A 23,301-nucleotide genomic window follows, 5' to 3' on the forward strand; every position below is an offset into this window, starting at 1 on the left:
TCCCCCCCAAACCCCGCTCTTTCCCCCTCTCCTTCCCTCCCCCAAACCCTACTCCTAATCCCCGCCCACCCAAAACCCTCCCCCTTCCCCCCCTCTCGGGGTGGGGATCGGCAGCCGGAGGAAGCGGGCGGCGGGGGCGGCTCGGCTGTTTATTATAACCGGACAAGCAATTCCCGAGTCACCCGAGATCTGGACGGACGTGGCAGTGGATGGGGCCCGGGGCCAAGGGTGGACAGGGGTCCGGCGGAGTGGATAGAGGCCCCGGTCCCCGTCTCTCCGGCCCCACAGCCTGGCACAGACCAAAATCTTGGGCATTAGGGGGTGAGGTGCCAGGTTGAATGGGGCAGCCCCCGTGGGGGGCACCAGGTATCCTGCCCAGCAGCCAGGCTGGCAGAGTCAACGGCCGAGGGGGCTAGTAGCGGCCCAGCACGGTAGCAAGGAGAGCCATACGCATGTACATGCCATTCTCCGCCTGGCGGAAGTAGGCGGCCCGGGGGTCTGAGTCCACCTCCAAGCTGCGGGTAGAGAAGGAGAGAGTTACCACGAACCCCAAAGAATCGTGTCGTCCCAGGTCCTCCCCGGGGGCGGAGGGAGGCCCCAAGCCCCTTCACCATCCTGGGGGTCTGTTTGACAGCAGGGGCGGACCCCATCCCTACCGCTGATTGATTCCACCTGACCCCTAATAATAATGGTATTGTTAGGTGCTTACAAGCTCTGGGGTAATCACAAATTAATCACAAAAGACACACTCCCTGGTGGGCTCTCAGACTAGGGGGTAGAGGGAGAAAGAACAGGCATCAAATCCCCACTTTACAGATGAGGACACCGAGGCCCAGAGAAATGAAGTGCCTTGCCCAAGTTCCCACGGTTGGACAGGTGTTGGAACCCATGTCCTCCGAGTCCCAGGCCCCGTGCTCTTTCTGCTAGGCCACACTGCTTCTCCGGCACCTAGGAGTGGGAGGGAAATCCCAACCCCTTCGGGAGCACACGGGATCCCTGAGGTTACGGTCACCAGTTATACCCTGGGGAGGCTGTCCGCTGATCTCTTCCAGGCAGTAATGAACTGTCGCACTGTCACTGGTTATTTTTCGCTTGTTGAATTTAGCCTGTTACCCGTTTTTAATGGTATTTGCCAAGTGCTTACTATGTCTCAAACACTGACTTGTACCTACCCCAGCACTCAGAACAATTAGTTCAGACACACTGTCCCACTTGGGGCTCACAGTCTAAGTTGGAGGGAGAACAGGTATTTGGAACTCCATTTTCCAGGCCACCGAGGCGCAGGGATTTTACCGGCTTGCTCAAGGTCACACAGCAAACAACTGGCGGAGCTGGGATTAGAACCCAGGTCCTCTGACTACCAAGCCCATGCTCTTTCTACTAGGCCATGCCGCTTCTCGTGAAGCCTTGTTGGCTTTCCGCGGCTACCACCCTGGGACAAGCTCTGACCCTGCCACGTTTAAATTTGGATCGGCCTCCTCACCGGTCTCCCGGCCTCCAGCCTCTTCCCGTTTCAACCTACACCACACACTACTGCACGGATCACCTTCCTGAAACATCGCTCAGCGCTCGGCTCGCACCTCTCTTCTCCCCAACAGCTTCCTCGGGCTTCCTGCGACTTGTCTCATCCAACAGAAACGCCTCTCAGTCGGTTTCAAGGCAGTCCGTCCCCTGGCCCTACCATACATATCTGCAATTTCTCCACCCGTGGCCTTCATTTCTCCCAAGCCAACATTCTATCTGCTCCTCACTCTCGACTTACCCCTGCCTCAGGTGCCCTTACTCGTGCTGTTCTCCCCGGCTTGGAATTCCCTCGTTCCACACCCTCACGTGGACCAGTGAAAAGAACAACGCATTAAGACTCAGGGGGACTGGGTTCTAATTCCAGCTCCGCCTCCTGTTTTCTGTGTGACCCTGGGCAAGTCACTTCTCTGTGCCTTAATTTCTTCATTTGTAAAAAGAGGATATCCAGTCTCCCTTGGACCCTTGGGAGTCAGAGGCTGTGTCCAATTTGAGCGACTTGAATCTACTCCCAACGCTTAGTGAGCATTAAGTGCTTAACAGAAACCACAAATTATCCCTCCTAAAAACCCACCTCCTTTAACAAGCCAGCCCTGATTAATTCCCCATCACCCTGAGTCACATCTCCCTTCGTCCACATTTGGCCCTTAGGAATTTACTATCCTCAACCAGCACTCTAGACTTTAAGCTCGTTGGGGCAGGGAATGTGTCTATTGTTGTAGTCTATTCTCCCAAGCGCTTAGTATAGTGCTCTGCACACGGTAAGCACTCAATAAACATGACCGACCGACTCATGAGTATACATGTGCTCGATTAATTTGACCCCTCTAGTTTCAAATATTTTTATGCCTCCACTCCCACCCCACTCGCTTGCTAGAGTGAAAACTCCTGGTGGACAGGCAGTGTGTCGTTCTGTCATTCCGTACAGGACGCCTCATCAAGTGGGTGCTCAATAAATGTTACTTGTATTTATATACCCCGTCGGTGTCCTTCCCACTTTTGATAGTGAGTCCCTAGAGGTCAGGGCCGGGTCTAATTAATCACACAGGGATTCCCGCTATAGTCACTTAAATAAGCATTCGTGCTTGACTGATCCAGCCCTTCCTCTCCTTCGGCTCCCCCTGGGACCCCTTCATCCGAATGCCAGGTTTCAAGTGATCTGGAATCACCGCGCCCCCCCCCCCCCCCCCCCGCCTCCCTCCTCTCCCCCGCAATTCAGAGCTCTTCCATCTCACCTAATCTCATTGACCCGAGGCATGGGGTGCATCACCACCATCTTCTTCTTGGCTCGGGTCATGATGTGAGGGGTGAGGATGAACTGGCCGAAACACTGAAGGAGAAAGTGTTGTCCGTCACCTGACCCGGCCTCCTGCTCCAGTGCCGGGGGTTCAGGTTGTGCACCATAATGGCAGCTAAGCCCCAATTCACCTTCCCCAGGACCCTGAGACCAAGAAGCTTCTTGGGACAGTAAATATGTCAGAGTCACCCCACATCCGGGGATGCAAACCCCAGTCGACCGTGACATCGTCTTTTGAGCATCTTACGCGGCAAGTACGTGTCTACCGGCTGTTATACGGTACTCTCCCAAGCGCTTAGTACAGTGCTCTGCACATAGTGAGAGCTCAATAAATACCACGGATTAAGCCCCCTCCCTCCCTGACTGCTGGGATGCTAGCAGGGCTCCCCTAGAGTCCCGCAACCACGACGACAGCGGCGGCCGCCGCCGCCAGATAGGACGGCTCCCACCTCCTGGCCCTTAGGTCCCCCTGGGGCCGCACACCCACCCTTCTTGGGGCCTTGCGCCCTCCCTCCGCCGCACTCACAGACTCGTACTCCTGAGCAGAACCAAATCGCTCCTTCTGGATCCGGGTCACGTAGAGTACGTCTGTGTCGGGCAGGGCCTCTTCGATGCTCTCGAACTCCTCCTAGCAGGGTCGGGGAGGGGTGACGGGCGGGAGGTGAGAAGGTGGAGGGGCAGACCGGAGGCGGCAGCTCCGGGTCGCCCTCAGCCTCTCGCGCCCGGCAGGGCTGCGCCACTCCTGGCTCCACCGGCCTCTGCCCGCTGACCTCAGCCCAGCACTAGGCAGCCGGGGGGCCTGAGCCAAGGAAGGCCCAACTTTAGAAGAGGGGAGGAGGCGAAAGGGTCACGGCTAAAGGAGAAGGGCAGCGAGCAGCGCGACCCGGGGCTCCGCGGGGGACGGGGACCTTTCCCGATCCGAGCCATCCTATCTATCCCAGTTCTCAGCCCGGTCCCCGGCACGAGGGAGGCGCGGACCGAATGCCCTGACTCCTGGGATGAAGGACCAGGAGAACTAACCTGCTTGGTGCCCCTGGCGGCGACAAAGCTGAGGATGTCGGGGGGCATGCGCAGGCTGGGGGGCGCCACGTAGCGCAGGCTGACGCGGTACTGCGTGAGGAGGCAGGCGAGAGAGTGCACCGTGCGCCCGTGCTTCAGGTCCCCCACCATGGTGATCTGGAGCGGGGGGAGGAGAGAGCGAGAGAGCGCGTGGATCTTGGTCCCCAACGCCTGCCCAGCCTTCCAACCTCCCACTGTAACGGGCCGCTCTGCCCGAGCATGGAGGGCCCACTCGAGCCTCAACCTCAAGCAAGCCCCAGGAACCCTCCCCCGAGACACCTTTCCTCTCTCCCTCTCCTTCCCTCCATCCCTCTCTCCCTTCCAATACTCTCTGGTCCCAGCCAAGGTTGAAGGCTGGTGGCTTTGGGGGTTCTAGCTCATCTGATTCACAAACATTTTTGCTCCTGACGAATACCTGAAGAAAAACCTGACCTCTACCCGGATAAATTATCGGGACTTTTAAAGCGAGACTCGCCGATAGCTTTAAGAGACGTTATCAGCCCTGACCCACAGCGTCGAGTCTAGCCTGAAGAGATGCTTTTGCTACCCGGAGTTCTGGATGAAGTCGCCGGTGTCCCCACGGAGCTTGGAGAAGACCATTTCCTACCGGAAACAGTGTCACCTTCTGAAATATTCTCCAGGGAGCTAAACTCAGCACCTGTACGATACCTTTCTTAAACCCCCAGGCCTGACCTTCTCCGGTCCCACCCTCATTTCTGTGCCGTGCTCTGTCCGTGCAGTTCATGCTGGCAGCAAGCATCTCTGGGCCCTGGGGGCTGCCGTCCTCCGCTTTGCTCAGCGAGAGGGAAAGGGAAATCCCTCGGCGTCTCTTGGCTGCCACCGTTGGGTTCCGGGTTCCAGCATCCCAGAGGAGGGTGGGAGGGAGCCCTGAGGTCTCTATCCCGGGGGCCGGGGGTGGGCCTGGGGGTGTGTGTCTGTCCGTCTGCCCTCCCTTACCGTCATGCCGTTGACGGTGCCCAGCTCTTCGCGGATAGTGAACACGTCGAGCAAGGCCTGGGTGGGGTGCTCGCCGACACCGTCTCCGGCATTGATGACCGGCCTCCGACAGTGCTTGGCCGCCAGCTGGGTAGAGGAGAGGGCAGGGAGGTGGCGCGGTCAGCCCCGTGCCAGGCCCCTCGGCGCCCTCCCCCCGCCCGCCCCGCGGGCCCCTCGGCACCTCCACCGCCCCGGGCTGGGGGTGCCGGAGCACCACGACGTCGGCGTAACAGCTCATGGTCTGGACGGAGTCGGCCAGGGACTCGCCCTTCTGGACGGACGACGTGGCCTCGGAGAAGCTCAGCACGGACCCCCCGAGCCGGGCCATGGCCGCCGCGAAACTGCTGCTGGTCCGCGTGCTCACCTCGTAGAACATGGAGGCCATCACCTTGCCCTGGCAGAGGACGGGGGCGGGACGTGGGCACGGGCGACGGTCGGCTCGCTGGGGCCGAGGGTGGATGCCGTCTCCGTAGCTCCCGGACCTGGGGGTCCCCCGGGCCCCCACCTCCCCCAGCCAGGCCGGCCGGCCCCCGACCTTGAGGATGTCCAGGCTGCGCTCCTTCTGGACCATCATGCGCAGGGTGTGGGCCACGTTGAAGAGGTGGGACATCTACGAGGATTCGCACCCGGAGGTTAGGCAGAGCCCGGCCCCCGCCCCGGATGGGCTCCCCTCGCCCGTCACCCGGGACCACCAAATACCTGATCCTTGGTAAACTGCCGGACCGAGAGGATGTGCTGGCCCACGAGGGAGTGCAGCAGGGGCAAGGTCTGGGGGTGCGCCAGGCTGGGGCCCCCCAAGTTCTGGGGCGAAGCCTGCCTGGGCACCGGTGGAAGGTAGCCGTCTGGGGTTCCCGCGAGCTCTGGGGGCGGGGAAACGAGTGAGGGACCGGGGGCTCCTCCCCCACCCCGGCCCCTCCGCCGCCCCCCGAACCGCCGGCCAGCTCGGCTCTCGGAGTCCACTTCCAGGGACGCGTGCAGGGAGCAGGGAAGCCCCACCTGGCTCAGCCGCCTTTCGGAGGGGCTTCTCCTTGGAGTCGTCAGCTACAGGCGGCGCAGAGACGACGGAGCGAAAGTGGTCAGGGGCTCCGGCTGGGGACGGCAGCCAACCCCCGCCCAACCCCTCACCAACCCCCACGCTCGGTGCAGGTTAGACCAAATTCACACCAAGAGTACAGCTGGTTAGTGGGGCGGGGAGAAGGACGACGGGAGGGGAGGGTTAGGGGCGGGGGGAGGGAGGAGAGGCCGTCTCCGGGGTCGGCCGTCCACGCGGTCATGCGCGCGGCCACCTTGGCCCCAGGGCCCCCGCCGTCTACGCCCGGAGGTGGAGTTGTCTGGTCCGGACCCTCCCCTACGGGCTCTGCGTGAGGAACCCTGGCCCCCCCGCCCTCTGGAGGAGTCACTGCTGTGTGAGGAGGAGGAGAGAAAGGAGGGGGAGGGACAGGAAAAGGCGACATGGGGTCACAGCAGCTGGGGGGAACCCCCAGATTTACCCCACGCTCGGATGCCCTGTGGGGTCCTGGCTCCCGGGCGGAGGAACGCCGCTGCCCATGACACAAGAGAGGGGCCGGTAAGGAGGGGCTGGGGAAAGGTCATTCCTTCAGGACCTACTTACCAGGGTGGAGGAGGAGGAGGAGGAGGAGGAGGAGGAAGAGGAGGAGGAGGAGGAAGAAGAGGAGATGGGAGAGAAGCAAGGGGCCCAAAAGAGGGCGACCAAGGAGGAGCAGAAGGAGCAGGTGAGGGCAAAGGCCTCAATGGGCGGGGGCCGGCTCGAGGACCCAAGGGGAGATGGGAGACTACCCTTGCCTCCATCACCTCTGAGACCAGCCCGGGGGGCCTCCGGGAGGTAAGGTTGCCGGGGGGCGGGGGAAGGAACCGAACCCAGATTCCCTGTTTCACAGGGCCGGAAGCCACTCTGCCCGCCCCCATCCCGAAACCTCTCAGATGACGGCAGGCCCCCGGCTCACCTGGCAGGCCGGGGTCCGAGGCCCGGTGGATTCGGGGCGGCAGGTGGAACCGCCCGTCGGGGAGCCCTGGGCCGCCCCGGCGGGGGCGCTCGGGTGTCTGTGGAGGCAGCGTTGGCATTGCCCCGCGGAAACCACACCTCGCCTTCCCCACCCCCCGCCAGTCCCGACCACCCTCCCAGGAAAGACACTTTGGCCAGGCCCCGTCAGCTCGGGACCGGGTCTAACTTCCACCCGTGGATTTTTCTCGCCAACGTTTGGAACGGCGTTCGGCACGCTTAGAAAATACCATCATCACTAGTACTAGTACTGATCCTCACGCCGCTTCGCTTCTCCCGCAAGCGACGGGCTCGGCGGCGGGCCGGGCCGGGGGCCCCGGGGCGGGTACCTTGGCGATCTCGCTGGTGGGGGCCGGCGGGGCGGCGGACAGCAGCTGGGGCACGGCGCCTTGAGGCCACTTCCGCACGTCCTGTCCGTAGCCCGGGGGCACCAGGACCTGCACACGGCACCGTCGGGGGAGGCGGACGGGGGCGGCGGGGAGAGGAGGTATGAGAGGACGGACGGGAGGGGGACGCGAGCCGGCCGGACCACGGGGCGGGAAGCCGGGGGACCGCCCACCTGGCCGTCGATGTAGGCAACCTCGCCGCGCAGCACCACCCGGCGGACGGTGCCCTTCACCCGCTGCCCCTCGAAGGGGGTCCAGCGCGCCTTGGAGAAGGGCAGGTGGCTGGGGATGGTCCACTCGTGCTCCAGGTCCACCTGCCCCGCAAGATAACCCTTCGATCAGTACCATCCAGTGAGTGCTCACTAGGTGTCGAGCACTGTTCTCAACACCCGGGAGAGTCAACGGGGTAAACAGAGGCGATCTAGAGGACACAGGGCAGAGCCGGACAGGGACCGGTGGGCAGACACCACGGCGCCAGGCCATCCGGCGTCCCGAGAGGAGCTCCCTCACGCCTCGGCCCCGAGAGCTGTGTCCTCGCGAGGCCACGTCCGCCCCCATCTCGCCCCCGCCCGCCCCCGCCCGCCCACCTCTATGTACGTGTCCTCCTGGGCGGGCAGGTGGAAGATGCGCCGAGGATTGTGGTGCAGTCGCTGCAGCAGGTCTTCCAGGCTGAGCCGGCCCTCGCTCACGGCCGTCAGCAGCAGGGGCAACATGGTCTCCAGCCCGGGGAAGCCCGGGGGTGGGGTGGGCCCGGTTTTCTCTTCCAGGGTGTGGGGGGCTGGGGAAGGGAGAGGCAAGCGTGCCCGGAGGTTCGCATCCACCCCCCATCAGAGAGCGGGGCAGAGGCCCGGCCGTCTGTGGCACCGGGGCCGCGGGGAGCAGAGGGGCTGGCATCCCAGGGTCCGAACCCCACCTCAGGTGGGAGATGGCGAAGGCACGCTGCCAGTCGCCCTGCCCTCCGCCCTGCCCGGGGCTGCTCTTACCCCACACCGGGGTGGCGGGGGCAGAGCGGGAGGAGGGAGACAGCGAGGCCGTGGGCCCAGACGTCGGCCGGCTTTCCCTCCCCCAGGGCACAGCGGGTCGGCCGGTCGACCAACCGCCTACCCCTCCTCTCATCCGCGCCATCCGGGGACCGGTTGGGAGGGTGCGGGCCGGGATTCTCGTGCCCCTCACCGTGATCGGTGGCGAAGCAGTCGACGACGTCCATGTTGTCCCAGAGCGCCTCCACGTCCTGCGGGGTGCCCAGCTCGGGCCGCACCTCCGCCCGGCCGGCCCCGAGCCGCCCCAGGTCCTCTCGGCTGAGGAACAGGTGGTGGGGCGTCACCTCGCAGGTCACCGGCAGCCCTCGGGCCTTCGCAGCTTTGATCAGCAGGATCTGGGGGTCGGCAGGCCATGAACTCCAGGGCTCGAGGCCAGAGACGTCTTGCCCATCCCTCCCACCCCGATCCAGGCTCCCTGTGCCCGGGCACCGGGGATGGACGGTGCCCGCAGGCACGACTCCCCGGTCTTTGCACGCCGGAAGGTCTGGGCGCTGCCTGGGGCAGGTCCCCCTTCCCCGGAGCGGGCCGGGCCCAACCGGGTCAGGCCGCGCTTCGGTCCAAATGCCTGGATTTGCCCCCACCATCCCCGGGCCGCCCAAATCCCCCACCACTTCATCTCCGTTCCGTGGGTCAAAACGCATAGGGATATCCGGAGGACGGGGGTTTCCTTGCCTCTCCGGGTCCACCCCCAAATCCCTGCAGACTTCCTGCCGTCGGGTCCCCCCTCCAAGACCACCCTCATCGGCGCTCCCAGGGAAGGAACGGGCAACCGGCACTTCTTCATCGCCCCTACGGGGCTGGAGCCTCGGTCTCGCCCCGGCCCACGTGCCCGCCTCACCTCTTCTTTCCGAGCCACGTGGCAGATGTGGACGGGGCGCTGGGCCAGCTGGGCCACCATGAGAACGGCCGCCACGCTCTGCCGCTCGGCGTGGGCCACGATAGGCAGGTGGGAGGGCCACATCTCAAAGTGCTGGGGGAGCGGGGCAGCGTCAGAGCGGGCACGGGGGCAGCCGGAGCCCGTCACGCCCCGACCCCCGCCCGGGACCCACGACGCCCATCCGCTCTTGTACCGGGCTCACGCGGTGTATCCTCCCTCAGCCCCCCACCCCGACGTTCCCACCTCCGCCCCGCCCCCTACCCTCCCAGACCTCCATCCACTGCGCCAGGCTGTCCAGGCGCAGCTCGGAGAAGGTCTCGTTCAGATACAGCTTCAGCCCGGCGGCGGCAGGGGCCAGCGCCCCCAGTGCCCCCACGTTCTCCACCGAGGCCCCAAGGAACAGGGCGAAGTCGCAGCGGGCCCCGGCCTCTGCCAGCTGAGGAGGAGGAAGGTGAATCGGGGATCAGGGGAGCGACACCACCAGAACCTGCCAGCCCCCCAGAGTCGAGACACCGGCCCGGGCTCGCTGCTCCCCCGGGGGCTCAAGGACGAGGGACCGCCAGGCCCGGGGCGGGGGTGCTGGGGAGTCGGCGCCGACCCGAAGCTAGCGACACTCACTTTCTGTGCGAGGGCCAGGGAGGGGGCGTCAGTGACGGGAGGCCGGGTATTGGGCATGGCGCAGACCATGGTGACCCCCCCGGCGAGCGCCGCCGCGGTGCCTGATGCGAAGTCCTCCTTGTGGGTGCCCCCCGGCTCCCGCAGGTGCACGTGCACGTCGATCAGGCCTGGGAGCGAGGGAGCGGGCAGAGACGGGTCAGCGGCAGCGGGTCAATACCGACGCCAAGCTGGGTCACGGCCCACGGCTGCCCGGGTCGGTCTGGCCTGGGCGGGGGACGTGTCTCCCGACTCTTTTATTATACTCTCCCAAGCGCCAGGTACACAGCAAGCGCTCAAGAAATACCTCTGACTTCCACCCTGACGCCCGACCGCGGGGTTAGGGACGGACCACCCAACACCCCCCAGCATGTTCTCCCGATAGTGCCTGGGCCGGGGGTTGGGGGGTGGGTGGGATCGAGAGCAGGAGGGAAGGAATTGCGGGCTGTGGCTCCCTGACTGCCCATCCAACCCAGACTCCTCTGTGCAAAGCCCCCCTGCCTAGAGACCACACTTGCTCCCCGCTCTCCTAACTGACCGGGCAGCCGGACCAGCTTCTGTGAGGTCATGCAGTCCACGTGCACCTTGAGAGGGGGTGCTGGGCCGATCTGTCCCAGTGCCTGCAGGAGGAGACATTCGGCTGACGGCTGGAGTAGCCGGAGGCTGTGGCTTTTTCTTTTGTTTTTTCCTTGGTGTGTGTTAAACGCTTATTACGTTCTAGGCACTATTCTAAGCGTTAGGTTAGATACAAGGTAATCGGGTCCCACGAGGGGTTCACAGTCTTAATCCCCATTTTACAGATGAGGTAACTGAGGCACAGAGAAATGAAGCGACTTGCCCGAGGCCACACAGCAGACAAGTGGCGGAGTAAGGATGAGAACCCAGGTCCTCTAACTCTAGACCCCGTTGCTTCCTTCCCCTCCACCTCCCCACCCTTCCTCCCGGGGACGGGGCAGCTGCAGCGGAAGGCAGAGGGAGGGCGGTCCCGGTCCCGTGCGCTGACGGAGCCTGGGCGCGAGCCTCCTCGCCGCCGTCATCGCCGCCCGGGCCCCCGTCTGGCCCTCCCGCCGCCGCTCCCCCCTCCGGAGCCCCGAGTCACCTCGACGAAGAGCTTGGTGCACTTGATGTCGATGATGAGGGGCACGGAGAAGTCGGCCGCCAGCCGGCGGGTGCGGTAGCCCTTGGTGACGAAGGAGGAGAGGCGCCGACCGCAGGCCCCGCGCATGGACAGGTTGATCACCAGCTCGAAGTGGTTCTCGGCCAGCTGCTCCAGGATGCTGCGCTGAGGGGGGCACTCCCCGTCCACCCCCTCCTCGAAGTGCCAGTCCACCGCCGTCACCTGGCCGGGGCGCGCCACGGAGAGACCGGGGGAGGTGCGGGGAGGGGAGTCGGTCGGGCCATCCTTTTTACTGAGTGCTTACGGTGCGCCGAGCGCTGTACTGAGCGCTTGGGACGGTACAATGCTACACTAAACGTTTACGTCCCCTGCCCAAGGCGAGCTTACGGTCTAGAGGGGGAGACGGACGTTAATGTAAATAGATTACGGATATGTACCTAAGTGCTGAGGGGACGGGATAGGGGAGGAATAAATGGAACCACCCAGGGCGACGCGGAAGGGAATGGGAGAAGAGGAAAGGAGGGCTTAGTCAGGGAAGGCTTCTCGGAGGAGATGTGCCTTCGGTGAGGCTTTGAAGGTGGGGGAGAGTCAAGGGCTCCGGTCCCCGAGGCGGGAATACCTACCTTGACGCCGTGCTCGGTGTAGAAGTCGGCCGTGCCCAGGCTGGCGTACAGGCTGTAGCCCAGGCTCTCCAGCAGCCGCACCGTGGGGAGCAGCTCGCTCTTGTTCTGTGGGAGATGCCCAATCCAGGGGAGCGGCGCCCTCCAACCCCAACCGGGGGGGGGACCCTCTTCCCCGGCCCCCGGAGTTCCAAAACCCGCTCCCCCCCGGGGCCCGGCCCCACCGGTCTCTCACCTTGTAGCTGCCGATGGTCAGCAAGATGTTCTTCTTGGGGATCTTGAAGCCGGTGCTGAGCATGGCCTTTAGGTAGGCCTCGCAGCGGTTCTCTCCGAAGCCGGCCACCTCCCCCGTGCTGGTCATCTCCACCCCCAGCACCACGTCCGCCCCGGCCAGGCGGGAGAACGAGAACTGGGGCACCTGGCCAGAGGACGAGCTTGGGTTAAAAACGGCGAGGGCAGAGGGAGGGAGGGAGGGAGGTCCCAGGGGAGGGACCGCTTCTCTTAGTGGCCGTCCTCCCCGCTGGCCTCCCGTCAGCTTCTCCAGGGCAGGGATCGTGTCTGCCACCTCTGTCGCATTCGACCACACGCTCGGTACGGCGCCCCACACGAAGTGCTCAATAAATACTATCGGCGGGCCGAAATGGGATCGGCAACTCCTGTTCTCCCTGCCCTCCCTCCCCGTGTCCTACTTGGCAAGTGGGCAAGGAGAGACGGGCAGGAGGAAGTAGGGCACAGCTAAGACCAAAGAAGGGCTACTCGCACTGGCTTCCCAACCCTTCCAGCCCCTCTCTGGCCTCTTCCCCTCTGTCCCTTCCCCTCCCTCACCTTGACCCCCACGACTCCAGTGCCAGCCATGAGCCCCACAGGCTCCACCTCCTCGCCCATGATGATCCGCGTGGCCAGGGCCACCAGGTCCACCCCAAGCGTCTTAGAGACGAAGGGGAAAGAGCGGGAAACTCGGACGTTGCATTCGATGACCTTCAGCTGGTCGTCCTAGGGAGGGAGTGACGGCAGGGGTCAGAGTCGGGAGCCCCCGGGGCCGCCCCCCCCGGGCCGGGGGGTTGGGGCCGCGTGGGCCCTCCGGTCCGCGTTACCTTGGCGATGAGCTGCAGGTTGAAGGGCCCCGTGACCTGAAGCTCCTGCCCCACAGAGTGGACGATGGCTTTGATCCGCTCCAGGGTCTTGGGAGTGATGTCCTGGGGTGGGGTCACCAGGGTGGCGTCCCCCGAGTGGACCCCCGCGTTCTCCACGTGCTCCGAGATGGCCACGGCCACCACCACACCATCACAGGCCACCGCATCCACATCGATCTCCTGCGGGAGCCAAGGGTCAGTCCGTATCACGAGGGGTCCGGGGACCTCGCCCCCTCCACTCCTGGGCTGCTCCGCCCTGCCCCCTGTACCCTCTACCCGGACTCCAGCGGGGCACACGGGGAGCACGTCTCCTCCGTCCCAGGGTCCCCACCCCGGGCCCCCGGCCGCACCTTGGCCTCCTGGATGAACTTGGAGATGACCACGGGCTGCTCCTTGGAGACGGCGGCGGCGCTGCTCAGGAAGCGCTCCAGGTCCCCGTCCGTGTAGGCCACGTTCATGGCAGCGCCACTCAGCACGTACGAAGGGCGCACCACGCACGGGTACCCTACGGTCTGGCAGAACTGGCGGGCCGACTGGCGCGCAGACGGCAGTCGGGCAGGGCCCGGGTACCGTCACGGGACCCGCCCAGGAACCCTCCTCCCCGACGGACGCCCGCCCGCCCGCCCGCCCCTCCCTCCGCGGTTCCCGGCCTCCCGCCGCACCTCCATGTCGCTGAGCTCCCGCCACTGGGGCTGGCTGATGCCGATGGTGTCCAGGAGCCGAGAGAACTTGAAACGGTTCTCGGCGGAATCGATGGCTTCGGGGGAGGTGCCCAGGACCCGGCACTGCTGCCGGTGCAGGGCCATGGCCATGTTGTTGGGCAGCTGCCCGCCCATCGACAGGATCACCCCCTCGGGGTTCTCCAGCTCGTAGATGTCCATCACCACCTGCGGCGGGGGGGAGGGAGACGGGGGGGGGGCTCAGAGGCCGCCGCCGCAACCGTCTCCCCCCTCCGGCCCCACGCCCCTAACCCGACGTCCGCTCACCTCGAAAGAGATCTCGTCGAAGTACAGCCGGTCACACATGTCGTAGTCGGTGCTGACGGTCTCGGGGTTGTAGTTCACCATGATGGTTTTATAGCCCATCTGCCGAGCCGAAGCCGGGGAGGGAGGGGTGTCGATCCAGGAGCGCGCCCCCCCCCCCTCCCCTCGGGGGCCGGGGATCCACCGCCCTGCCCCCGGGCCCGACGGCCGCGGGGACGCCCACGCGGGCACGGGGAGGGGCCGGGGAGCCGAACCTCCCGCTGACCTTGCGGAGCTGCCGGATGCAGCCCACCGCGCACCAGTCAAACTCCACGCTGGAGCCGATGCGGTAGACGCCGGAACCGAGGACCAGGACGTGGGGGGTCCGGAAGGCCAGGTCGTGGTCGGACCCTCCGTAGGTCAGGTAGAGGTAGTTGGTCTGGGCCGGCCACTCCGCGGCCACCGTGTCGATCTGCTTCACCGCGGGACGGATCCCCAAGTCCTGGCGCAGCTTCCGCACGGCCAGCTCGGTGCTGCGGGGGGGGCAGAGTGGGCGGAGAGGTGGAGCGGGTGGGTGGGAGGTGGCTCCGCGGCAGCGACTGATCGGGCCGTGGCCGCCACCACCCGATCCGGCCAGGCTCCGGGCTCCCTCTCTTCCCCGTTTCTTCTTTAATGGTACCCGTGAAGCGCTTACTACGTGCGGCGAGGCACCGTTCTAAGCGCTGGAGTAGATATAAGGTAATCGGGTTGGACACAGTCCTACGTGGGGCTCACGGCCTTGATCCTCATTTTACAGACGAGGTAACGGAGGCACAGAGAAGCCAAGTAACTTGCCCACGGTCACGCGGCAGAAAAGCGGCCGGGCTGGGATTAGAACCGTCTGACTCCCAGGCCCGGGCCACGTCCCGCCCCCCAACGGCCTGCCCGCCCCCTCCCCCGCCACCCCGAAACCGCCACCCCCGCCAACCTGAGCACAGCCAGGGCGATCTGTTTGTCAGAGAAGCCGAGCCGCTTGGCCCGATGCAGCAGAGCGGGCGGCAGGGGCTGGCCGCGGTGCTGCTGCAGCTGCCGGGTGTGCTCCACTATGCGCTGCATGCGATGCAGGAACCAGCGGTCTATGCGCGTCAGGCCGTAGAGCCGCTCCACGGAGTAGCCGGCCCACAGCGCCGCCGCCACCACGAAAATCCGTTTGTCGGTTGGCGTCTCCAACTCCTGGACGCGGAGGGGGAGGACAAGGGAGAGCGTGTTCGCCCGAGTTGCGGGAGAAGTGGGCCCAGCCGGGGCGGGGAGGGGGCGGGCCCCGGCGAGCTTGCAGGCGGGGGGCCGGGGGGGGGGGGCGGAGGGGGGGCGGAGGCCGGACCGGTCCTCACCATGTCGCTCACGGGCTTCACCGTGTGGTCGAAGCCGACGCAGTTCTCGTCCACCATGCGCAGCGCCTTCTGGAACGCCTCCTCAAAGCCACGTCCGATCGCCATAACCTCACCTGGGGGAGGCGACGCAGGAGAAGAGATGCCGTTGGGGCGCCGGGAGGGGGGGAGCGGGATGCCAGCCGGGAGTCCCGGGGCCCGAAGGAGTTCGCCGAGGGCGCTCGGACCGTACGCTCGCCGCGGACGGGGAACGCGTCTCCCGGGGGCTTAGCACAAAAAATACGGCCGACCGACCGACTGGAAAGCTGGTGGAGGCCACGGAGAGGGATCTGGGGTGGGGGCGGCCCGTCTCTCTCACCGACGCTCTTCATGCAGCTGCCGATCTTAGTGCTGACTCTCAAGAATTTGCTGAGGTCCCAGCGCGGCACCTTCACCACACAGTAATCCAGGCTGGGCTCAAACGCTGCCGTCCCCCCTGTCACGGAGTTCCTGGGGACGACCGAGGAGCGAGACCCTCACCGTCCCCCCCGGGTCCCCCACCCCGAGGCCGGCGTCCTCCCGGGAACCCTGACTCTGCTGTGATTGTGCTCCTCCTCCTCCCCCCCGGCCCCTCTCCTTGGTCTCCTGCTCCTCCCCGGACCCACCCCTTTCTCCACGCCATACCTGAGTTCGGGCAGAGGGATGCCCAGAGCCAGCTTTGCTGCCACGTAAGCCAAGGGGTAGCCAGTGGCCTTGCTGGCAAGGGCTGAACTGCGAGAGAGCCTGGCATTCACTTCGATGATGTAATACTGCAGGGGGTGGAGAGGGGAGACGGGGAGTCAGAGGCCGGAGCCCCACGGTCCCCCTCTTCCTCCGGGCAGGAGAGCCCACGGGAGCCCTCTCCCCACGGACAGGAAGGCCCAGGGTGGGCCCAGGGCGGGCGGTTGGGGACTACGGGGGGTGGAGAGGAGGCCGACACCCAAGGCCCGGAGAGGGCCCTTCGCCTCGGGACCCCTGGCCGGCCCCGAGGGGATTCGGAGGCCTCGCTTCGGAGGCGGTCGGTGCCGGGCGCGGTGGCCAACGAGGGGCAGGGCGGAGGAGCCTCACCTGCTCCGACTCGGGATTCAGGGCGTACTGAACGTTGCACTCCCCTATGATGCCCAGGTGCTGAGTCACTTTAATGGCCGTCTGCCGCAGCAGCTGGTACTCCCGGTCGTTCAGAGTCTGGCTCGGCGCGACCACGATCGACTCGCCCGTGTGGATTCCCAGGGGGTCTAGGTTCTCCATGTTACACACCTGGGGGGGGGGGGGCCTCCAGTCCTCACAGCAGGGCCCCGCCCAAGGCCCGGGGGGAGCCGCCCTCGCCCACCTCCATCCGGCCCCGGCTCCCGGCCCCACCTCCGCCCACCCCTCGACCCCGGCTCAAGCCCCCCACCCCGCCTTCACCCGCCCCCCGGGGGCCCCGGCCGCTTACAGTTACGCAGTTGCCGTAGGCGTCCCTCACGACCTCGTACTCGATCTCCTTCCACCCCTTCAGGGACTTGTCCACCAGCACCTGGCTGGTATGGGCGAAGGCCGGGGCCACCAGGGCCGACAGCTCCTCCCGCGTGGAGGCGAAGCCGGAGCCCAGCCCGCCGAGCGCGAAAGCGGCCCGCACCAGCACCGGGTACCCCAGTCGCTCTGCCGCCGCCTGGGCCTGCGGAGCAACCGGGGAGGAAAGCAGGTTGGCGGCCGGACCGCTCGCGCTCTCTGGCCCCGAGGAGCCCGGTCGCCCACCTCTGGGGGGCCGGCGGGGTTGCCCCGCCCCAAGCCCTAGGATCTGCCCCGGGCACCTGCTCCAGAGAGTTGGCTGCCTCGCTGGGGGCCACGTGCTCCCCGATCTCGGCCATTCTGGCGGCAAAGGCCCGCCGGTCTTCCGTCAGCTCGATGGTCTCCACCGGGGTGCCTAAGACCCGCACTCCGTAGCGGGCCAGCACGCCCTCTTTGGTCAGTTCCACCCCGCAGTTCAGGGCCGTCTGGCCCCCAAACGTCAGCAATATGCCATCTGGACGTTCGTTCCGGATCACCTGGGAAGGAGGGAGGGAGAGCGGCCGCAGGGGCGGCGGAGGACCGGTCACGGGTAGCCGGGCGGACTCACGCCCTCTCTCCCGGCACCGATCCCCGTTCCGGAAGCCCGTGCCGACCGAGTCCCCTCCCCGTTACCTGCGTCACATAATGGGGGGTGATGGGCAGGAAGTACACTTTGTCAGCCAGGCCCTGTGAGGTCTGCACCGTGGCGATGTTGGGATTGATCAATAGGGTCTGGATGTTCTCCTCTTTCAGAGCCTTGATCGCCTGGGGAGGGAGCAGTCACCACATCATCAGGAAGGCAGGAGAGAGAGAGAGAGAGAGAACGCAAGCGCACGCGCATGTGGCTTATAAGATCCAGTCCAGGTTCCTCAAAGCACTCCAGCCTCAATCTCTCTCTCTCTCTAGCTCATCCCACAAGCCCCTCCCCGAATGGTTCGGGGCCCTCCGGCCTCACCAGCTCAGGGGAGCTTTTCAGCCTCCCGGCAAGGGAAAACAAGAAGGAACCCGGGTGCCGGGGAGCCCCAAAAGAGACCGGTGAAGGAAGGGCCTGGGGTCGGGCCTGACCTGGGAGCCGGAATAGTCGAATTCTCCAGCCTGGCCGATGGAGAGGCCTCCGGAACCGAGGATGAGCACCTTGCGGGGGGGAGGAGCGGCTTCCCCGGGGGACAGGGCATCCGGAGGGCAGAGCCGCGCCGTCAGCCGCTCCCGCACTGCCAAAGGATGAGGCGGCGAGACCGTCACCACGGTCATCTCCCTCCGTTCCCATCCCCTCCCGCACCTGCTACTCCCGGAGCCGTCTCCTTCTGCCCCTAGCCGCCCCCTCAACTCCCTCCCGCCTGCCTCGGGCCCCCTACCCGTCTTATTCCCGGGCGCCCCGGTGTTGTTCTCCTTGACGGTTTCCAGGAAGATGTCAAACAGCAACTCCATGTCCGAGGGGCCGGCTCGATGCTCCGGGTGGAACTGGACACTGGGGAAAGAGGAAAGGAGGGATGACGTCCCCACGGCGGCGGCGGCCCCGGCGGTCCCCGCCGACCCGGCGGCCAAGGCCGGGGGCTCCCACGGGCCGCCCCCGTCGGTACGGCCACTGGGTGCGCACCCGACGAGCCCCCTTCCCCCCCGGCCGCCCCCACCTGAAGAACGGCAGCCTCTCGTGCACGATGCCTTCATTGGAGCGGTCGTTGGCGTTGGTAAAGAGGGGGGCCCACCCGGCGGGCAGCGAGTCCGGGGCTACCGCAAAGCCGTGATTCTGGGATGTCAGGAAGCAGCGGCCGGAGCCCTCCAGCAGGCACGGCTGATTGTGACCCCGATTACCGTACCTGGGGCAGGGAAAGGATCAGCAAGGGGAATCTCCCCTGCTCCTCCATTGCCACCAACGCGCGCCACCCCCAACACCCTCCCCATCTCTGCTTCCGTCCAAACACACTGGACTCCTTCGCACTGGCTCTGCGGCTGCTCCCCCCACCCGGACACCCCCGCCGCCTCCTCCTCCGGGTTAAATCCCGCCCTCCCCCCGGCCCCACCTCATCTTGTAAGTCTTGGCCCCGATGGCCAATGCCAGCAGCTGGTGTCCCAGGCAGATGCCGAAGATAGGCCGGGGTTTGGGCCGGGCCAGGACGCGGCTCAGTGCAGCCACCACGCCGGGGCAGGAGGCCGGGTCCCCGGGGCCGTTACTCAGGAACAGACCTCCGTAGTCTGTCGACGGGGCGGGGGCGAGTGTCAACGGACCGTCTGCAGCCCCTTCAGCCGTGGCCCGGCCCCCCCACCCCGAGGTGGGTAAGTCCCCTCCCCTGGCCCGCTTACCCTGGCTGTCCAAAGGGTGGTCCCAGGGCACCACGGTGACCTCGGCACCCCGCTGGCATAAGCAGCGGATCTGATTGAACTTGAGGCCGCAGTCCAGGGCGAGGATCCTCGGCGTCCCCCCGGCGTTGTACACCCGCGGAGCCTGAGGGCGGGGAGGGGGTCGGCACGGCGGGGCTCGGAGCTCTCCCGAGGGCACCGGACCCCTCCGGGAAACCAACCTTAGCGCCCACTAGGTGCCCGCTCACCGGAGGCCACAGCAGCCCCTTCGGGACCGGCGGCGGCAACGCCGCCAACCGCTTGCCCGGCCCTCCCGCTCCACACGCTCCCCAGGTCCCCGCACCTTAATGGAGACCTCAGGCACCAGGGGCAGGGCGTTGGGGTCCAGGAAGGGAAGGGCGGTAGGATCCGTCCCATCCTGCACCAGCTTTCCCAGGAGGGAGCCCTGCTCCCGCAGCTTCTTGGTCAGTTCCCGCGTGTCCACACCTGTCAGAAGAGCAGCCCGAGAAAGCAGGATCCACCAGCTCGGAGCTGCCCTCAGCCGGAGCTGCCCTCTCGAGGGTCCAGAGCTGCTCCAAGGAAGCCCAAGCGCTTAGGGCCTGTACGTAGTAAGCACTCGATACGGTACTCTCCCGAGCGTTGAGTGCAGTGCTCTGCACGGGCTACGGGGCTTGTAAATACCACAGATCGCTTGATCGAAAGATTCCCTCCCACGTCCTCTGCCCTCAAGCCTTCCAGGCCAGATGGAGGGGCAGGCGACCCTCATTTCCCTCCCCTCTCAGCCCCCCGCACCCCCAGCCCCACGGCCCCTGGTACCTTCCAAGCCAGGGACACCATGTTCCTTCAGCCACCGGTGCAGGGTGCGGTTGGTACTCCAGTGGCTGGGTGTAGGGCAGCATTCCCCCACCACCAGCCCCGCCACATGGATCCCCGACGATTCGAACCACTGCAACGGGGAGGAAGGGGGTCAGCGGGGCCCATGACCCTCCTTCTTCCCGCTCCAGAACGGAGCCGAACACCACCTGGGCCCCGCCTCCGGCCCACCGCTATTTCGAGCTCGCTTGCTCACTCTCTCGTCCTTTCTCTATATAGACGATAGACCGCAAGTGAGAATATCAGATTCGAGTTTATTAATACATCTGTAGGTAGGTGAGCAGGCGAAAACAAAGCCGTTTCTCATACGATACCAGTTTCACCGATGGGTACTGGGAACCCCGGACGTCCGACGAGCGCATCCCTCAACAATTTGCTGAAGCTGGTTTAGCGGTTCCCTCCTCCCCCTCCCAAGCCACCGCCCATCTCAGCCCTACGGCATCGACGCGTCACCCCCAACGCCCCGTCGGCATTTGAATTATGTTTTAAAGAACGGAGGGGAGAGAAGGAAGTTGGAGAGGAGGTGCGAGTCCAAACCAGGACGGTGCCGGACCCTAGAGAGGGGAAACGGCAAACTAGATCATTTGCCTGGAGAGAGAAGAGACTGAAAACCGGCCCCTTGGGGGCCTCTTTTGGTTACTTATTGTAACTCTATTCTTCTGGACAGTTAAAATGTGTAATTAATAGTTGTTCGCAATCACTCCCGTTCCGTGCGAATCTTGGTGAGACGTGAACCCGTCCGTTTTGATTATTTTTTAATTCACCTCGGCACATAGTAAGAGTTTAATAAAGGCCACACCTAGCCTGCCAATCAGCGGTACTTATCGAGCGCTTACTGTGTGCAGAGCGCTGTATTGACCCCAACCTGGGCAGTCCAAAAAGATCAGCCTCTTATTAGCTACCTAATATCCGGGGGTCAGAGAGGTAGGGTCACGGGGAGATGCCCGAGCCCGGGGGGGGGCCACAAACTGGGGTCGGAGGGCGACCTGGCTGGGTGACACCGGATTGAGAGATGGGGAAATTCGTTAACTCCCGTCTAAATCCTCCCTTCTCCGGGACGTTTCAAAGTTCCTGCCGGGTCCCGGGGTGGGATTATTCGCGCCGGGTGTGGTCTGGGGGGCTGACATGGTTTGGAGGCCGCGGGGAGGGACAGCAGCGTGGCTCAGTGGAAAGAGCCCGGGCTGGGGAGTCCGAGGTCACGGGTTCAAATCCCCGCTCCGCCGCCGGTCGGCTGGGTGACCGCGGGCGAGTCACTTCCCTGTGCCTCAGTGACCTCCTCCGGAAAACGGGGATGAAGCCTGCGAGCCCCACGTGGGACCACCCCATCGCCTCCTATCCCCCCCGCCCCCGGCGCTTAGAACACAGGTTTAGGAAAGGCCGTCGTCATCACCATCCCCGGAAAGGGCGCGGGCTTTGGCGTCAGGGCTCATGAGTTCGAATCCCAAGCTCTGCCACCTGTCAGCCGGGTGACCGTGGGCAAGTCACTTCACTTCTCTGGGCCTCGGTTCCCTCGTCTGTAAAATGGGGATGAAGACTGGGAGCCTCACGTGGGACCACCCGATGGCACTGGATCTCCCCCAGCGCTCAGAACGGTGCTCCGCACATAGTAAGCGCTTAACGAATACCAACATTATTATTATTATTACCTGGCTGAGGCCGAACTCGTCCGGGTGGTCGGAGGGGACCCCGTAGTTGCCGATCAGCGGGTAGGTGAGGACGAGGATCTGGGCCTGGTAGGAGGGGTCGGTGAGCGCCTCGGGGTAGCCGACCATGCCCGTCTGGAAGACTGCAGGGGGACAGAGAGCACCGCGCAGGGTTGGAGCGGGGAGGCGGGGGGGGGGGGACGGTCCTGGAAGGGAGGGCTGCGAAGCCCGGCTTACCCACTTCCCCGGCGGCTGCCACGGACGCCCCGAAGGGCTGGCCCCGCACCACCGTGCCGTCCTCCAACACCAGCGCCGCCATAGCAGCCGGCCTCCTACAGCGCCAGCAGTAAGAGGGATCGCAGGGCAGAGTCGAAACCACGTGGGGGGGGGGGAGGAGGGAGGGAGGGAGGGAGAGCGCGCGCGCCGGGGGGACCGGCCACGTGGTACGAGGCGGCGGGAGCCCGGCCGGACGACGAGCTACGTCACGGGGGCGGGGCCAATCGCAGGGGGCGGAGCCAATCGGGAGGGGCGGGGCCGGCCGGGGCGGAACAGACCACTTCGGGCGGCCGGGGGGGGGGCTGGGAAGGAGGAAGAGACCACCTCGGGTGGCGGCGGGGGGGGCGCCTGTCCCTGATTAACCGTTTAAAGTAATAATAATAATAATGTTGGTATTTGTTAAGCGCTTCCTATGCGCAGAGCACTGTGCTAAGCGCTGGGGGAGACACAGGGGAATCAGGGGGTCCCACGTGGGGCTCACCGTCTTCATCCCCATTTTACAGATGAGGGAACTGAGGCCCAGAGAAGTGACTTAATACTAATGTTGGTATTTGTTAAGCGCCTACTATGTGCAGAGCACTGTGCTAAGCGCTGGGGGAGACACAGGGGAATCAGGTTGCCCCACGTGGGGCTCACAGTCTTAATCCCCATTTCACAGATGAGGGAACTGAGGCCCAGAGAAGTGAAGTGACTTGCCCACGGTCACCCAGCCGACAAGTGGCCGAGCCGGGATTCGAACCCATGAACTCTGACTCCAAAGCCCGTGCTCTTTCCACTGAGCCACGCTGCTTCTATTGCCCACAGTCACCCAGCTGACGAGGGGCAGAGCCGGGATTCGAACCCATGACCTCTGAGTCCAAAGTCAATCAATGGGGAGATAACAATAATAATAATAATAATGAGAAGAATGTTGGGATTCGGTAAGCGCTGGGCGGAGACACGAGGGAATCAGGGGGTCCCACGAGGGGCTCACCGTCTGCAGTCCCATTTGACAGATGAGGTCACTGAGGCCCAGAGAATAATAATGTTGGTATTTGTTAAGCGCTTGCTAGGGGCAGAGCGCTGTTCTAAGCGCTGGGGTAATAATAATCATGTTGGTAGTTGTTAAGCGCTTACTAGGTGCAGAGCGCCCTTCCAAGCGCTGGGGGAGATCCAGGGTCATCAGGTGGTCCCACGAGAAGCTCCCAGTCTTCATCCCCATTTTACAGATGAGGGAACTGAGGCCCAGAGAAGTGAAGTGACTTGCCCACAGCTGACAAGTGGCAGAGCGGGGATTCGAACCCATGACCTCTCACTCCCAAGCCCGGGCTCTTTCCACTGAGCCACGCTGCTTCTCTAGGCGCTCACTCTGTGCCAAGCACTGTTCTAAGCGCTGGGGGGATGCAAGGTGATCAGGTTGCCCCACGTGAGGCTCACAGCTGTCATCCCCATTTTCCAGATGAGGTCACTGAGGCCCAGAGAAGTGAAGTGACTTGCTCACAGTCACACAGCAGACAAGTGAGCCACGTGATGCCGGGTCTAATGCGGCGCTTAGTACAGTTAAATTCTGTAAAATGGGGATTTAAACTATGAGCCCCACGGTGGGCAAGGCGGGGGGGGGGGGTCCAACCTGAT

The 23,301-nt window shown here is 64.8% G+C and overlaps 1 protein-coding gene across 3 annotated transcripts; it reads right to left on the reverse strand.

The window, feature by feature from the left end:
- Positions 1 to 135: 135 nt before the first annotated feature.
- On the reverse strand, positions 136 to 21,787 carry CAD (carbamoyl-phosphate synthetase 2, aspartate transcarbamylase, and dihydroorotase). Of its 3 annotated transcripts, XM_029072002.1 has the most exons (45): positions 21,649 to 21,787; positions 21,415 to 21,554; positions 19,712 to 19,841; positions 19,239 to 19,381; positions 18,899 to 19,040; positions 18,619 to 18,790; positions 18,229 to 18,414; positions 17,953 to 18,065; positions 17,663 to 17,808; positions 17,231 to 17,362; positions 16,861 to 17,094; positions 16,503 to 16,724; positions 16,136 to 16,324; positions 15,713 to 15,837; positions 15,408 to 15,538; positions 15,053 to 15,165; positions 14,650 to 14,894; positions 13,969 to 14,215; positions 13,707 to 13,805; positions 13,383 to 13,607; positions 13,071 to 13,253; positions 12,682 to 12,900; positions 12,413 to 12,580; positions 11,823 to 12,005; positions 11,591 to 11,695; positions 10,950 to 11,189; positions 10,389 to 10,470; positions 9,815 to 9,981; positions 9,468 to 9,632; positions 9,158 to 9,289; positions 8,453 to 8,654; positions 7,867 to 8,057; positions 7,453 to 7,593; positions 7,223 to 7,330; positions 6,838 to 6,934; positions 6,364 to 6,414; positions 5,870 to 5,914; positions 5,573 to 5,733; positions 5,409 to 5,483; positions 5,055 to 5,267; positions 4,835 to 4,960; positions 3,839 to 3,994; positions 3,345 to 3,446; positions 2,757 to 2,851; positions 136 to 515 (listed from the first exon to the last, which is right to left on the reverse strand). In XM_029072002.1, exons 1-45 carry the CDS (start codon positions 21,728 to 21,730, stop codon positions 413 to 415), a joined length of 6,726 nt encoding a protein of 2,241 aa, XP_028927835.1. In that variant the 5' UTR covers positions 21,731 to 21,787; the 3' UTR covers positions 136 to 412. The 3 variants fall into 3 exon arrangements, with proteins under 3 accessions (XP_028927835.1, XP_028927836.1, XP_028927837.1); XM_029072003.1 differs by lacking the exon at positions 6,364 to 6,414; XM_029072004.1 differs by lacking the exons at positions 5,870 to 5,914; positions 6,364 to 6,414.
- Positions 21,788 to 23,301: the final 1,514 nt, after the last annotated feature.

Source organism: Ornithorhynchus anatinus, chromosome 9 (genome assembly GCF_004115215.2).
Source record: "Ornithorhynchus anatinus isolate Pmale09 chromosome 9, mOrnAna1.pri.v4, whole genome shotgun sequence".
NCBI classification, from domain to species: domain Eukaryota; kingdom Metazoa; phylum Chordata; class Mammalia; order Monotremata; family Ornithorhynchidae; genus Ornithorhynchus; species Ornithorhynchus anatinus.

What these genes read in the sequence shown, in the direction of transcription:
- CAD (XM_029072002.1), bottom strand. Translation starts at nt 21,730, where the DNA reads ATGGCGGCGCTGGTGTTGGAGGACGGCACGGTGGTGCGGGGCCAGCCC. An exon ending in CCGAAAGGCGGCTGAGCCAG is followed by an intron (nt 5,734 to 5,869) that starts GTGGGGCTTCCC and finishes CCCCGCCCCCAG; the next exon opens with AGCTCGCGGGAACCCCAGAC. An exon ending in GGCAGTTTACCAAGGATCAG is followed by an intron (nt 5,484 to 5,572) that starts GTATTTGGTGGT and finishes GAATCCTCGTAG; the next exon opens with ATGTCCCACCTCTTCAACGT.